At 40.4% G+C, this 15,761-nt stretch overlaps 1 protein-coding gene across 1 annotated transcript in view; it reads left to right on the plus strand.

The window, feature by feature from the left end:
- Window positions 1-15,761, plus strand: part of USP24 (ubiquitin specific peptidase 24) — a 106,863-nt gene that overhangs the window by 79,099 nt on the left and 12,003 nt on the right. Inside the window, exons 48-61 of the mRNA XM_054036574.1 lie at window positions 290-510; window positions 1,245-1,369; window positions 1,809-1,950; window positions 2,297-2,447; window positions 3,580-3,675; window positions 4,448-4,551; window positions 6,004-6,117; window positions 7,926-8,022; window positions 10,763-10,879; window positions 11,455-11,547; window positions 11,888-11,990; window positions 12,986-13,107; window positions 13,483-13,596; window positions 13,844-13,909. Coding sequence (XP_053892549.1) covers window positions 290-510; window positions 1,245-1,369; window positions 1,809-1,950; window positions 2,297-2,447; window positions 3,580-3,675; window positions 4,448-4,551; window positions 6,004-6,117; window positions 7,926-8,022; window positions 10,763-10,879; window positions 11,455-11,547; window positions 11,888-11,990; window positions 12,986-13,107; window positions 13,483-13,596; window positions 13,844-13,909 — 1,665 coding nt within the window. The remainder of the gene's footprint in view (window positions 1-289; window positions 511-1,244; window positions 1,370-1,808; window positions 1,951-2,296; window positions 2,448-3,579; window positions 3,676-4,447; window positions 4,552-6,003; window positions 6,118-7,925; window positions 8,023-10,762; window positions 10,880-11,454; window positions 11,548-11,887; window positions 11,991-12,985; window positions 13,108-13,482; window positions 13,597-13,843; window positions 13,910-15,761) is intronic.

Genomic DNA, 15,761 nt, shown 5'->3' on the forward strand with positions numbered 1-15,761 from the left:
TAATGTTTGTAGCTCCCTGTGGAGCTTTTCAAGGGCTGAGTTTGTTGTTTCCACTTTACTTCCAAGTCCTTTATGGCCTGGAAAGCAAGAGCAAAAACCTGCTTCTTAAAGAAATGCTGCCTAGCTTATACATTGTGCGGATAAAAGGCGAAAGCACAACACTTTCATTAGCTATTTCCAGTGTATAAGGCATTTATGAGTAAGTCTTTGTGTTTTTATACGACGACAGCAAGCTGGTAACATACCAGATGGTGTCTTAGTTTAATCCAAGATGTTCGCTTTTGAACAGTTTCCCTGGATGTTGAACATGGAACCCTACACAGTTTCAGGAATGGCTCGACAAGATTCCTCTTCAGAAGTTGGTGACAATGGAAGAAGTACAGATCAAGGAGGTGGAGGATCCCCACGAAAAAAAGTTGCCCCTACAGAAAACTACGAGCTTGTTGGTGTGATTGTGCACAGTGGCCAAGCACATGCAGGGCACTATTATTCCTTTATAAAGGACAGGAGGTAACAAATGACAATGATCACACACGTTAGTGGGTTAGGACCAAAGCAACTGGGTCTGAAGATGACTTGTTTTAAAAGGAACATCCCAGGTTCCTTGTTAAACGTAGTGAGTCCTTTAAAGCTACCAACAAAGACGCGAGCTACTGAAAAAACGTAAGCGCTTCTGGAAAAAGTTGAAAATCTAGTGTGAACTAAGGTCCAATCCTGTAAGCTACCCCAGTTAATGTCATTGGGTGGGTCTACACTGCATCTGGGCGCAAGCCGCCCAGCCAGGGTAGACAGACTTATGCTAGTGTGCTAAAAATAGTTGTGTAGACATTGCTTTGACATTACAGCTGGGACTCTCAAGCCTGGGTGGGGAGGGGCAGGGTCTATACGGCTATTTTTAGTGTGCTACGGTGAGTCCTGCTATGAGAAGTCTGTCTAACCAAGCTGGAAGGCTCTTTCTGAGATGCAGTGTAGACATACCCATTAGGGTTCCATGCAGGCTTGCAAGATTGGGGCTTTCAGTGATGTCTGAACATTAGATGACATGTTTCATGCTTTTGATTTTTAAATCACACCTTTTCATTAAAGTGATTTTTGTAACTTTAAGAATTGTTTTAAGCCCTTCTTGTTCACCATCAAAGCAGACCCAATCTCAGGAATTTCATTGCTAGAGAATTGTTTTTAATTTAAGGCACTCAAACCTATCTTGTAACTTCTTTCACCTTTTCTGTTGTGTTTGACCATAGGGGATGTGGAAAAGGAAAATGGTATAAATTCAATGACACGGTTGTTGAAGAATTTGAGTTAACTGATGAAACCTTGGAATATGAATGTTTTGGTGGAGAGTATAGACCAAAAGTATATGATCAGTGTAAGTAATAAGTACAGACTTAATGAATAACGGCTTTGTTTCATACTAATTCACTGCAGAGTTAGAATTAAGTAAATTTTATCCAAACATACTAGGATTAACACTTTGACTCCGAGTGACTAGAATTAGAATGTCTTCAGTTACATTTGACTAGGAAACCTTCTTAAGCAACTTTTCATAAAGTTTTCCACATTACTGAGGAATGCTTTCACTGTTTATTGAGAGAGGGTTGAATAATACTTATTGAACCAAATTCCCTGTAGCCCCATGCCTTATGTGCTCACTTCCCTCAGAGTAGACTGGGATTAAAATGGTTAAAATTACTTTATATAGCTTAACTTTTGCATGAATTGTCTATTGAGTTTTATGTTTCCCTTGTAGGGATTATAAGGCTAGTTATACCTACAAAGACTGACTTGAACCTCATTTTTCCTTAAAGCTAACCCTTATCCAGACGTGCGTCGGCGGTACTGGAATGCCTACATGCTGTTTTACCAGAGAGTCTCGGATCAGAACTCTCCAGTCTTACCAAAGAAAAGTCGAGTCAGCGTTGTACGGCAAGAAGCTGAGGATCTTTCGCTGTAAGTTTATCCTCCTATCTGAGGCATTTCTGATTCCATGATATCTAGATACCATAGACAAAACTAAGAATAGGATAATTCCTGTCCCCCAAAGGAGCATGCTGTCTGCCCTATTTTTTTAAGGCTCTTAATGAGTACTTTTTTATTGCTTCCATGTGTAACTTTCATGCTCCCACCACTGTTGTAGTGAGAGGTCTGACACTGACTCCAACAGCCTCCAAAAATATATGGAGATAAGGATCAAAACACTTTATTAAGATGACATTTTCCTGTTGGTATATTGAAAATTGCCTTGCAAGATTATCTCAGGATTCAATTATCAGCATTAAACTTGTCTGTCTCTTAGATCTGCTCCATCTTCTCCAGAAATTTCACCCCAGTCATCACCTCGACCACACAGACCCAACAATGACCGTCTCTCCATCTTGACTAAGCTGGTCAGAAAAGGAGAGAAGAAAGGACTCTTTGTAGAGAAAATGCCTGTACGAATATATCAGGTAAAGAACTCCAAAAATAGGGACTGAATGCTGCTTCCGTCAATTAATTTATTAGGCATAGCAGGTGAAATACATTATTTTGAAGCTGACCTTAATGTAGAAATAGATTTGTTGAAAACAAATTTGTTGGAAAATGTTTCAGGACTGTTTGACTCGTTCCTATAGCCGTCAATCCAATGCTAATAACTAATTGTACAGCACAGTACTTTTACACAATATATTTCAAAAACATTGACAGATTCCCTGCCTTGAAGAATTTTTAGTTTAAAACAATCTAAATGAACATTAAAATCCATGTATATAAGGGGGAGAGAAGAGATGATTGAGAGCAGAAAGGATGGAGTCCTCGAAGTGAGTGTGAAGAAGAACAGAGAAGATATTTGGCAGATAAACAGGAATTCTAGCTAGCTGTCCTTATTTTTGGAGCAAAGTGTGAGAACAGTAAGGTGAGGAGAATGGGAGAAACCAAAACACAGAGAAGGAGACAAGCTCAGATATACAAATGTTACCTCTGCCTATGAGGGCTTTGAAGTTGGCTTGGTAAGATAGGAAGCCAATGGAGGGAGAATTGGTGACAGTTTAAGCAGTGGAGTACAGGAGGATTTACAGTGTAGCATGGCGTTTAAAACATGTCACAGAAAACAGAACTTGTTTTAAACTTATTGTGAGGCTTCTAGTGAAACTTGCTTGGGGGGAACTCTGCATTCATGACTGTTATCGTGACTCTTTGTTGAACCTGCTGATTTTATGTTCCAATAACTTGTGTAGCACGTTAGTGATCCTAAGCTTTCATTTTCTTGGCACATAGTCTTGTAACATTCCTAAATACAAACAAAACCACAAGCTATCTTTTGCTGGGCAAGTGGGTAAATTATTCTCACTCTGCCAGTGTGATTCTTCACCATATTTTGGGAGAAAATAATTGCCTTTATGGAAATTTCTCAGTACTAACTTCCCCAAAGCAATACAGTGACCTCGGAGCACAAATAAGTTAGTTGCATGACCATGTGCCAAACACTCCCGATCCCTCCGGAGTAGGTAGGATTGGAATGTTAATGTGAGCACTGTAACCTGGGAGGATGTAATGGTTTCTTGCCGTTCATTACTAACAATAACCACTTTTCCTTTACAGATGGTGAGAGATGAAAATCTGAAATTTATGAAGAATAGAGATGTGTACAGTAGTGACTATTTCAGTTTTGTTCTGTCGTTAGCTTCTCTGAATGCTGTAAGTAGCAAGATTTTAATCCTTGGGTGCTATAATATTGGACAGGAAGGCATACATAAGGTTGTTTGGGCCCCAGTCAGAAGAAAAATAGCTGGGTGGATTAATGGAATTCTTGTTTAAACTATTCAATATCTCCAATTACGTTTCCTAGTGACAGCATCTAGTTAAAAGCTGATGCTATCTTCCTGTTCCTGATCATGGAAACAGTTGTCATCAGGCTGCAGTAAAATGTACAAAAAATGATTTAAATTTCCGTAATTAAAAAATTGTATGACAGGGATGCAAGTTGCTAAGCTCTGGCTGGTTAGCATTCCCTTTCTTTATGAAGGGTGGATCACAATTGAAATTAGTCACCTTCGTATCGTTCTTTTTCTAGTTCCTGGAGCTTTCTGTAAAACAATGCTTTCAACTTGTAAGGGACATTATTTACAAGCCTAGAAACTCTGATAGATGCACTCCAGAGTCCTAGAGCTCATACAGTCCTGTCTACTCACAACAATGAAACAGTAAACAAACCAGCCTCCTGGGTTGGGTGGGTTTTTCAGCAAGCTAGTTCATATTTTAGCAAAGGTATAGCCCTAGTTTTAGAATCCTCTTGTATTCTGAGCTGGAGAGTCTTCATTTCAGTGTAGGTAAAATTTGGGGCCTGCCAATGTGCCTCCAAAGGAAGCAAAACTTTAAAAACAGTATTTTGCTATGTTTACTGATTCTTTACAAATATGAACAGAAAAGTGGTACTACTGGACTGGAGTGAATGTGTTATTTCTTTCAGACTAAGCTAAAACACCCCTATTACCCATGTATGGCAAAGGTGAGCTTACAGCTAGCAGTCCAGTTCCTCTTCCAAACCTATTTACGAACCAAGAAAAAACTCAGGTAAGGATTCATTTTAGTGCTCTATGGGCATACCCGATGAGACTTGCTGGCTTGTAAATCCTGTAACTTTTTGAATTATTGCATTTAAGCCTCTTGACTCCACAAATCCTGTTGATATTCACCAGCACAGCAATACTCTCCAGCTGGGGGATTCCAAATAGAAATGGAATTTGCACAACACACAAAAAATCCAAGGAGGGAAACTTGACAACTTCTTTCTCCCGCAGTTGTCCATTTCTGTGGGTGTCACCCATAACATCGTTGTGGGGGGTAGAAAGGATTTAAATACAAGTAAAATGGTCAAAGCTTTAATTAGCGTGTATTCTGAAGTGAGAAATAAGAACTCTAAATCCTGGTATTTTAGTTTTAAATAAATACTTACTTTTTCCTGAATATTGCAGAGTTTATGAATAATGTTAAAAGCCACTTTTTGGATCTCAGTGCAGGAATGGCTAAGCTGGATTTGAGACAGTAAAATGTGATGGATGATTTTTTTCTTAAGTGTCTTGCTACTTTGTCTTGTGCTATCCAACATGTTTTCAATTCATATCAAGACATGGGTCCTTTATATGCTGTAGACAGGTGAAACAAAGAGAGAGAGGGTCTGAGTTACTGTATCTTGTTAAATTCTTAAGATATTTTTCAGTGGTGGAAGCAGTAGCTCCCCAGAAAAAGGAGTCAAACCACTCCCCTTTGATTGACAAGTCGGGTCCTGCTGCCCTGAAAGCTGCACAGCAGAACGATAACTACCTCTAGACCAGGGGTGGGCAAACTACGACCTGTGGGCTGGATCCGACCTGTCAGGGCTTTGGATCTGGCCCGCGGGATTGCCACCCCCGTGGCGCCATGGGCCCCGCGCCGCTCCTGGAAGCGGCCGAGCACCACGTCTCTGGGGGCGGAGGGCTCTGCGTGCTGCCCTCGCCTGTGGGTACCTCCCCCAAAGCTCCCATTGGCCACGGGGAACCAATGGAAGCTTCGGGTAAGGTATCCACAGGGGAGGGCAGCACACAGAGCTCTCTGCCCCCCTCCTCCAGGGGCTGCAGGGAGGTGGTGCCGGCTGCTTCCGGGAGCGGTGCGGGGCCAGGGCAGGCAGGGAGCCTGCACCCCAGCCCCCTCCCACACTCCTCCCTGCATCCCTGCCATGAGCCCCCTCCCACACCCTCTCCTGCACTCAACCCCCTTTCCTGAGCCCCCTCATACACCCCGCACCCCTCCTCTGCCCAAACCCATTGCCCTGAGCCCCTTCCTGCACACCACACCCCCTCCCCAACCCCCTCTCCCAGCCCTACAGTCATGGCCCTGCAGGCAATTTCCCCACTCAGATGTGGCCCTCGGGCCAAAATGTTTGTCCACCCCTGCTCTAGAAACACAAGATATTGATTATCAGACACGAAAAAGTCAGATATGAAATTCTGCTGTTTTACTTATCCTTCTGTCTCTGCTTCATTACAGGATTGATACGGAAGAATGGATTGCCACCATTGATGCGTTGCTTTCTAAAAGTTTTGATGCTTGTCAGTGGCTAGTTGAATATTTGGTTGGATCAGAGGGACGAGAGCTTGTAAAGTAAGTACCAGTCTCCTCTCTCAAGTCAATATAAGTTACATTTCTTAAAGGTGTGGTTTGGCACATACTAATAAAAGTAGTAGAGCTGTTCAGTATATTCTGTATCTCTTAATCAGATATTTGAAATAGTGTTTGTCATTATCTAATTGCTTAATTTTTCATGAAGAAACCAATAAATATAATAAAATAGTGATATCCACGTAAATGGAGAAACCAGTGTTTAATAATCTAGTTTTAGTGATAGCTTTGAAATACAAGACTTTGTGGAGCTCTTGACTTGTTTGTGCTACAAGAGGAAGGGAACAGAAAACACGATTAAATGTATTTACCAAGATCGTTGCAAGTAGTCTCAATTTTATTTCTTACAAAGATGTAGAAACTAGAGCATATTCTTTGAATAAGTTCATCCACCCACTGACTCCTCTACAGTGAAGTCCCTAGATGAGCAATTTCATGGTTCAGGTTGCTCAGAAGGATGTTATCAAAGAGCTTTTATTGTACTTAATAGAAGAGGGAGATAAAGTCCCCCGAAATGTGCTAGTCGGGCCTTATTTCAGAATGCCTTTTATTGAGAATTCTCAAGTTATTTGTCAGTTCTCAGCTTTTTATGAAGTGGTTGTTTACAAAAGCTCTTCAGCCTAGTTTATTTCTTTCTTAGAGGCATTTGCATTAAATCCTCCTGGCAGATTGTTGGGTTTATCTTGCACTATTCCAAAGTTTCAGCAACTCTTTTGAGCATAATAAATCCAGGACATTGCTGGTAGCTATTACCGTTTAAATGAGTGGAGAGCTCACAACTTAATACTGGCTTGTTTTGGGATTACAAGAAAATTTTGTTCTGCATCCAAGGCTCTTTTAACTTTTTAGCACATATTGCAATGTATTAGAAAGCTTCATGATCTAAGTTTAAGCATTTTCTTAATTGTATTAAATATTTAGATGATGAATCATAATTACTTTGAGGAAATAGCTCTTCAGCTATCCTACTGTATTCCCATGAATCACCTGATCGTTGTAGTATATTTCCAGCTAACTAGCAATAATCATCATCACTAAATGAGGCAAGGAAATTCAAGGTTGACGTTCCTTCCGTAATTTTAGTTGAGAGAACCCCTAACTTTTTGAATGGTTTTTTGTTTTTCTGCATCAAACTCGCTAGTGTTTAAACAGAGTTCTCTCTGAATTACCTATATGCTCTGGGGTATTTTGGATTTCATATCAGGAAGTAAGTTTGCTGGTTCTTGATCAGAAAAGGAAATATCTAGTGTTTAGGCATTTCCAGGGCACCTGTTGTGTAATCAAAGATGGAAAATGTTGGAGAGGAGGTGATGGTGGTAGTTATGCTGTTATGAAATTGCTGCTTGGATTTTTTTATTGCTAGAGAACATTGCATGGTAATCATGCCGTGTATAAGATCATCCATTGGTGAAGACCACTGGGTGAGGAAAGTGTGCCAGCTCTCAGAAGTTGAGGAAAGATCCCATTTAATCACTTCTGAGTGGCCTGGAACATATGCTAGGAATCTGCTATGCAACCATACTGTATGCTATGTATAAAAGCGCTGATTGAAGAATGTTGATGCTATATGTATAGTTGTCTCTTATGAATTGTACGATAACTTCAGTTAGGTCTTTTAAAGTGATCAAATGCACTAAAACATTGGAAATTGCAATAGGAGCAAACATGAACTCAAGCCTCAGCTTTTGTTCTTTTACATGCCAAATGCCAAACTTCAGCATGAAGTAGTAGCATAGACAAACCAAAGGTTTGATCCCAAGCTCCCTTCAGCTTCATTGTGTATTTTCCAGGACTTTCCTGCTGGAGTGCAGTGTAAGAGAGGTGCGAATCGCTGTTGCCACCATTCTTGAAAAAACTCTAGACGGTGCCTTGCTTTATCAGGATAAGGTCAGTGATATTTAATTTTGAATTAGTGTATTGATTTTTGTAATGTTATAGCTGGCACTGTATTGCCAGAAAATACCATGCACCTCTATTAATGACCAAAGTAGAAGGCTTTAATAACCTCATTCTCCATCGTTCTTCAGTTCTTGAATGTCTTCATGCTCCTTTCCTCTAGCCACGATAATGCAGTGTACCCCAGTCTTGGAGTCCCAAGTTGCATATTTTGAATGTCTGGTACACATCATGGGATCTCAGCCCTCTATCTGTACGTAAATAGCAGTTAAGTTTGCTGGGGAGTGACATGCACCTTAATTTTAAGGTAACAGAGGATGGAAAAGTCTCGGGAGCAAAATCAGGACCTGTATATGGTTTTCATCAATTTGAGAAAGGTCTTTGACTCTGTCAATCGTGAAGTCCTGTGGAAGGTGCTGGCCAAATTTGGCTGCCCTCCAAAATTTATTAAGTTTCTAAGGCTTCTCCATGATCAGACGACTGCCACAGTTCTCTGTAATGGCCTTGAGATGGAACCTTTTGTCATAAGAACTGGGGTTAAGCAAGGATGCGTTATTGCCCCAACCCTGTTTTCCATCTATTTAGCAGTCATTTTGGTCCTCGTTAAAGATCACCTACCCAATGGAGTTGACATTCAATATAGAATGGATGGGTGGCTCTTTAATCTTCAGCGTCTCCACTCAAAGTCTAAAGTCTTCAGGGCGTCCATTACTGATCTTCAGTATGCTGATGATTGTGTCATTCTCGCAGACACTGAGAATGACCTTTAGTCTGTCCTGGATTTTCTTGCACAAGCTTACCGAAGCCTAGACTCTCACTGAATATTGAGAAGACTAAAGTGCTCGATCAATCTGCTTGAGGCCTTGCACATGACCCACCACAAATCACCATCGAGGGTCAGACTTTGGAGAGATCTGAGCACTTTTGCTATATTGGTAGCCAACTTTCTCAAAATGCAAAAATCGAGAGTGAGATCCACCACAGGATCCAGTGGGAAATTGCTCCGATGCGTTTTCACGGACCATGATCTACAGCAGGTCACCAAGATCCAGGTCTATAAGACCATTATTGTTCCTACACTCCTCTATGGATGCGAAACCTGGGTGACCAATAGACAGTACCTCAAGAGTTTGGAGGGATACCACCAACGATGCTGCCGGAAGATCCTTCACATCAAGTGGCAAGATCGCTGCACTAACGCCAGCATCCTCGCTGAAGCCAGTGTCACTAGCATGGAAGCAATGATCCTCATGCCCCAGCTTCGCAGGGCTGGACCTTGTGTGTGAATGCCAGACCCTCATCTCCCAAAACAAGTCCTCTACTCTCAGCTCACCATGGTCAAAGATCCCATGGTGGTCAGAGGAAATGCTACAAAGACACACTGAAAGCGTAGCTTAAGAAAACTGATGTGGACATCACAAGCTGGGAAGAGCAAGCTACCAACCGACCCCAATGGCGCCATATCCTCCATCAGACAGTGGCCCACTTCGAGGAGAAGTGCCTTGCCCTCGAAGTTGAAAAGAGAGAGGAGGAAGGAAAAAGAAATAACTTGCACCCAGCAGGCCTCTGACCTGCCACAAAATGTGTACCTACTGCAGGCGGATTTGACGTTCCAGGATCAGACTCCTGAGTCATCTCAGGACCCATATGTAAATCCGTGGTAGAGATAGAGATCATCCTCGAAATCGAAGGATCGCCTATCAATCATCAATTTTAAGGGCTCAAGTTTAGTTAAAACACAGTATTTCCTGTAAAAATATATAAATAACATTCAGGTTTGTTGTCTCAAAGAGACTCTGACCCCACAAAATTTTTTTGAAAAACATTGTTTGGAAATCATTCTTTGTCATATTTTGGTTTATTCTCTTTTGATATTACCAAGACTGGTACACACACATTCAGAATCGAAGAGTTACCTGCAACTGCTTCTCCTTCCTTATCTGACGTCAGAAGTCTCTGACATCAGCATAGTATAGTACCCTGGAGTGAATATAAATGCAATTAACTTTGGGTGAGAGCACCTCAGTAGGTGAGCTTTTTCACAATGTTCCTGCTTACATGCAACTGTCCCTAGTAATACCACAAGGGAAAAACCACAAGAAAATATGAAACGAAGTAGTTTCTAAAGTGTGTTTTTTCCCGGGTGGGAAAGATTAATTTAGACCTACTCTCATGCAATTGTCCTTGAGATGTAAGAGAAATTGAGAAAATATGATCACCGTTCTGTGCTCATAGCATATTTCCATGCGTTGCCAATGGGCTTTTAAATTAGTCTTAATTGCCAGACTACGGTTCACAGCGGAAATTAATTTCCTAACTTTGTATATTGACTTTTTCAGTGAACGCTTCTGTGTGATGGATTAAGATAAATCTCTCCTGGGGAGGTGGATGTTCCTCCCCTTTGCGCCACCATTTAGGAAGTTGTCTAATTAAGCCTATAAGGAAAGTCTGCTCAGTGGCCCCCTGAGACAAAGCTAGCCAAATTGCATTTCTCTGAGCAAGTTCTGCTGAAAGTTGATACTTTCATTTTCAGAATGTACATAATATTACTGTCTGAAAGGGGAAAGCAGGTTTTGACTGTGTCCTCCTGGTTCGATTGTTCTCATCACAATAAGTAAATCTGAATATAAACACAGTGATGTTAACTAGCCCTCAACCTTAATAGGGGGTGTTTTAAATGATTTATACAGTAGTCAATTGCCACTTTAATTTAAATATTACTTTTTGACAGTTAAAAAGTCTACATCAGTTAATGGAGGTGCTACTTGCTCTGTTGGATAAAGATGTTCCCGAGAACTGTAAAAACTGTGCACAGTACTTTTTCCTGTTCAACAACTTTGTACACAAGGTAACTAAATGAACTAATAGCTTTTCAAATTATTTTAATTTAAAAGGACATGAGAAAAGGAACTGGTTATGGATACTCTATAACCTATTTAAGAAAACAGTGGTAATGAGAACTTTCCAGAATTCAAATGAGTAAAACACCTATCTCTGTAAAGCACATGGCTTTTGAACACTAGATTGGGACAGAAGAGTATAGAAATACAAGCAATGTATACATGTTAAACCCTGCCTGTGTTGCTTAAGTCTAAATGCAATAATTTGACAATATTTAAAGAAATAGGCTGAAAGGTTTGCGGTGGGAAGCTGAATAGCGGAGAGGATGGTGCTGTATGTCACAGCATGGTTTCTAATTGTTTTAAAGCCACACAAAGCTTACAAACCACTAAAGTGGAATTTCATAAAGCATTCTTTATTCAGTGCTCTTGCTATGTGAGGGTGTAGCTTATTGATAGAGAAACACTTTCTTCGTAAGTAGGGAATTTAGAGTCTAGCCTGTACAGCAAATTACTTTTGCTGCTGCAAAATGTAATTCTGTATCTGTACAGCAATGTAACTTTGCATTCTGTCTTTTGACAGCAGGGTATAAGGGCTAGCAATCTTCTTCTCCGACATTCTGCTTTAAGGCATATGATCAACTTTCTCCTTGGCCCCAACCGGCAAAATAACCAGGTAACAGCTAAATGGCATGCATGTCGTGTGTGCTTAGGTCGACTATTCCCATATTTTTCATATGCTTAAGTCAGAGGACAGACTTTTCATGAGGTTTAAAAAGGTGTATTCCTCTGATTATTTTATCATTTTCCTTTAAATCTGTGCTTAAACCCCACCTTTGTCTGAATGAATTGATGTTTCATAGCTGTGATGGTTTGAGTGGGTTTTTATTTAATGTAGTACAGGAAGGTTTCACTGCATCCAGAGAGGAAAAAGTTATAGATGCTTGGCTTTGAATGTGTTACTACCAATGTAAGTAGGGAGTGATGTATATTTTGCTCCATGCTTTGCCAAACAGAACCGCAGGTGGAGTTCAGCACAAGCACGGGAGTTTGGATTCCTTCACAATACTGTGGCACTACTTGTTTTGCACTCTGATGTCTCCTCACAGAGGAATGTGGGTAAGAGTAACCTTTCACTTTTTATATGGCACTTTGCTGAGATGAGCTTACATTTGTGGAGGGAACTAATTTTGTCATCATTGAGGGAAATAAAATTACCTCGAACATTGAAAATAACTGTGTGTGTGTGAGAGGTACAGCTGAGCCCATGTGTTTTTCATTTGTGTACATGTAGAGATACTTGAATACCAGGGTGAACTAAAAATATGGCTGGCACTCTAGGAATGTGTGAATATATCATTTTCATAGCACCCTGTCATCCACGTATCCAAGAGAGTTTTACCAGCATGAGTGAATTAAGCCATGTCACTCCAGTCTGGACCATGTACCAGACACGACCAGCTTTCAACTTTGTACTTTGCTTGCATTTTCCATATCCCTTCCAAGCCTTTCAAAAGGATATTTAATTCTTAGGTAAAGTTAAATAAGCAGTTAAGTATCCAGCCATCTGCCGCTGGAAAGACACCCCTGTTAAACTAAGTGCTGTAGAAGGGATAAAAAGACAAAAGTTGGGATCCTCAGTGCTTGAAGTGGGACTTTAGAGACACCCCCTCCCTCATTTGAAAGAAAACTTTCAGTACTGAACAGAATTGTTAAATTTGCCAAACTCGGCGATGGGGCTGAGGTTTTAAAGTACTAGAAAGGTGCTAAGTTCTGTTGTAACACTTGAATGTGGTGGTAGTGATTGTGTTAAAATTTGAGATACATACATTAACCTTGGATACTTTTAAGTAAACTCATTTGCTGTGGTCTTTTAGCACTTTAAGTTGTCACTAGGATGCTGACAACGTAATAAATAGTTCATTTTCTGTGCTCAAGTGATTGTGTGGTGATGCGTATTGTATGTGGTGCAGCACTTGGGATGAAGGTTCTTGGAAACTATTTGCTATCAACAGAGATTGCAGCAAACCCAACGTTGTCACAGAAATGATGATGGTTTTTGAAGTGCAGAACAGTGTTATATCCGTGTGTTGTGTGTTCTGTTTTTCTTTTAGCTCCTGGTGTCTTTAAACAGCGTCCACCTCTTAGTATCACTGCCTCAGGTCCACTTCTGTCCCTCCATGAAGAAGTGGAAACCTTGTTGTTCCTGTCTGAGGGGAAGCCTTACTTACTGGAGGTAGCTATTGTGCTAAATATCTCCACAACTTGTGTGTTTAAAAGCTGGTGTTATGTTGGTTCTTTGAAATACCACTACACTTGAGAAATAAAACAAACATTTTAGCCTTTGGAACACACATCAGAAAATATCAACTCAGCCTTTTTACACTGGAAAATTTCAATAACGTAGTTCATAAGTGGGCTGCAAGCCAAATTATTGTTGAAGGCAAGTTTAGCAGAGATGGAAAGCAGCAATGTTATGGAATGCTATTGGGGATGGACTGACCTGGCCACCGTGGGGTAGGAAGCAAAATTACAGCCCTGAAGGATACTTAAAAAAAAAATCCCATAACACTATAGCTGTGTTGAAATGATACATGTATTTCTCCATTAGGTGATGCATGCGTTACGGGAGCTAACTGGATCATTGTCAGTTCTCATCGAGATGGTGGTGTACTGCTGCTTTTGTAATGAGCACTTTTCCTTCACCGTGCTACATTTCATCAAGGTACAAAGCTAATCAAAGTAGATTTTCAGCGTATGGTCTGTTCCAGGCTTTGAACTTGCGGTTGTGTTCCAAGGGCTTTAAATATTTTTAAGATTTAAGGTTCAAATCAATAGTTCTAACAGTTTTTTGTAAACTACAAGCAAGGAATGTTAAATATCTGGTATATTTTGAACTATTACTGAATTATATCAATATTATGCTGGTGTGTATTCTGCCATCCGATGAATTTTGTATTTCTAATATACAGAACCAGCTGGAAATTGCCCCCCCTCATGAACTGAAGAACATATTCCAGTTACTTCATGAGATATTGGTAAGTGAAGAGTAAAGACTTGTATATGAAGCACCGCCCAAGCAGGCTGGATTACGTTTAAGTACCTAACTGAAGGAAGGCATTATTATGGTGGTCACTGTTCTGACACAAACATCCTGTAATCTTTCCTCCTTTCAGCTGAGGGTTTTAGTCTATTGTATGCTGTGTTACTTACTCAGTATTGCAATAGTCAGTGAAATGCTACAAGTCTTGTTTTTTTCATTTTGGACCTGAAGAGAATCGGGTTCATGATTCTAAGGAATGGTAAGAGGAAAAACAGCACAGTAAATTTAATGGTTTTCAAGAAGGCAAACTTTACCAAATTCAGAGAGTTGGTAGGTAAGATCCTATGGGAAGCAAGTCTAAGGGGAAAAACAGTTCGAGAGTTAACCGTTTTTCAAAAAGACATTATTAAGGGCACAAGAGCAAACTAGCCCACTGCATGGGAAAGAGAGGAAGTATGGTAAGAGACCATCCTGGCTTAACCAGGAGATCTTCAACGATTTGAAAATCAAAGAGTCCTACAAAAAGTGGAAACTAGATCAGATTACAAAGGATGAATATAAACAATAACACAAGAATGTAGGGACAAAATTAGAAAGGCCAAGGCACCTGACAAGATTAAATTAGAGACATAAAGGGTAATGAGAAAACATTCTACAAATACATTAGACGCAAGAGGAAGACCAAAGATAGGATAGGCCCGTTAATCAGTGGGGGCGGGGGAAGGGGAACAATAACAAAATGTGGAAATGGCAGAAGTATTAAATGACTTTGTTTGTTTTTCACCAAAAAGTTTAGTAGCACTTTAACTGGCATTCATCTAAGTTAATGAATGCCAGTGAAAATGAAGTAGAATCAAAAGCTAAAATAGGGAAAGAACAAGTTAAAAAATATCTAGACAAGTTAGATGTCTTCAAGTCACCAGGGCCTGATGAAATACATTCTAGGATACTCAAAGAGCTGAGCCCTTAGCGATTATCTTTAAAAAGTCATGGAAGACAGGAGAGATTCCAGAGGACTGGAAAAGAGCAAATATAGTGCCAACGTATAAAAAGGGGAATAGGGACGACCTAGGTAATTATAGACTAGTCATCTTAAATTCTTGGAAAGCACCTGGAAATATAATGGAGCAAATAATTAAGCAGTCAGTTTGCAAACACCTAGTGTGATGTTTGTGTAATGTGATAGGTAGCTGTCAGTGTGGATTTGTCAAGAACAAATCATATCAAACCAACCTGATAGTTTTCTTTGGGCTTGTCTACACCACACAGCTGTCGCTAGAAGTCAGCATGTATAAACACTCTTTTTCGGTACTTTGTCAGCACTTTTGCTGACAAAATACTTCCAGCCCCGGGAGTGACATTAGCTTTGTCGGCAGGAGAGCGCTCCTGCCAACAAACCGCATTCACACTGCCACTTGCGTCGGCAAAACTTTTCTCTTTTGCGGGGGGAGGCTTTTTTAAGTGCCTGTGAAAGACAAAAGTTTTGTCGACAACTTCCCAGTGTAGACAAGCCCTTTGACAGGATAACAAACCTTGTGGATGGGAGTGGAGGTATGGGAAAGCAGTAGATGTGGTATATCTTTACTTTAATAAAGCTATTGATACTGTCTTGCATGACCCTCTCATAAACAAATTAGGGAAATACAGCCTAGATGGAGCTACTATAAAGTGGGTGCATAACTGGTTGAAAACCATTCCCAGAGAGTAGTTATCAGTGGTTCACAGTCAAGCTGGAAGGGTATAATGAGTGGGGTCCCTCAGAGATCAGATTTAGGTCCAGTTCTGTTCCGTATCTTCATCAGTGATTTAGATAATGGCATAGAGAGTACACTTATTAAGTTTGCAGA

Source organism: Malaclemys terrapin, chromosome 8, assembly GCF_027887155.1.
Source record: "Malaclemys terrapin pileata isolate rMalTer1 chromosome 8, rMalTer1.hap1, whole genome shotgun sequence".
Classification (NCBI taxonomy): domain Eukaryota; kingdom Metazoa; phylum Chordata; order Testudines; family Emydidae; genus Malaclemys; species Malaclemys terrapin.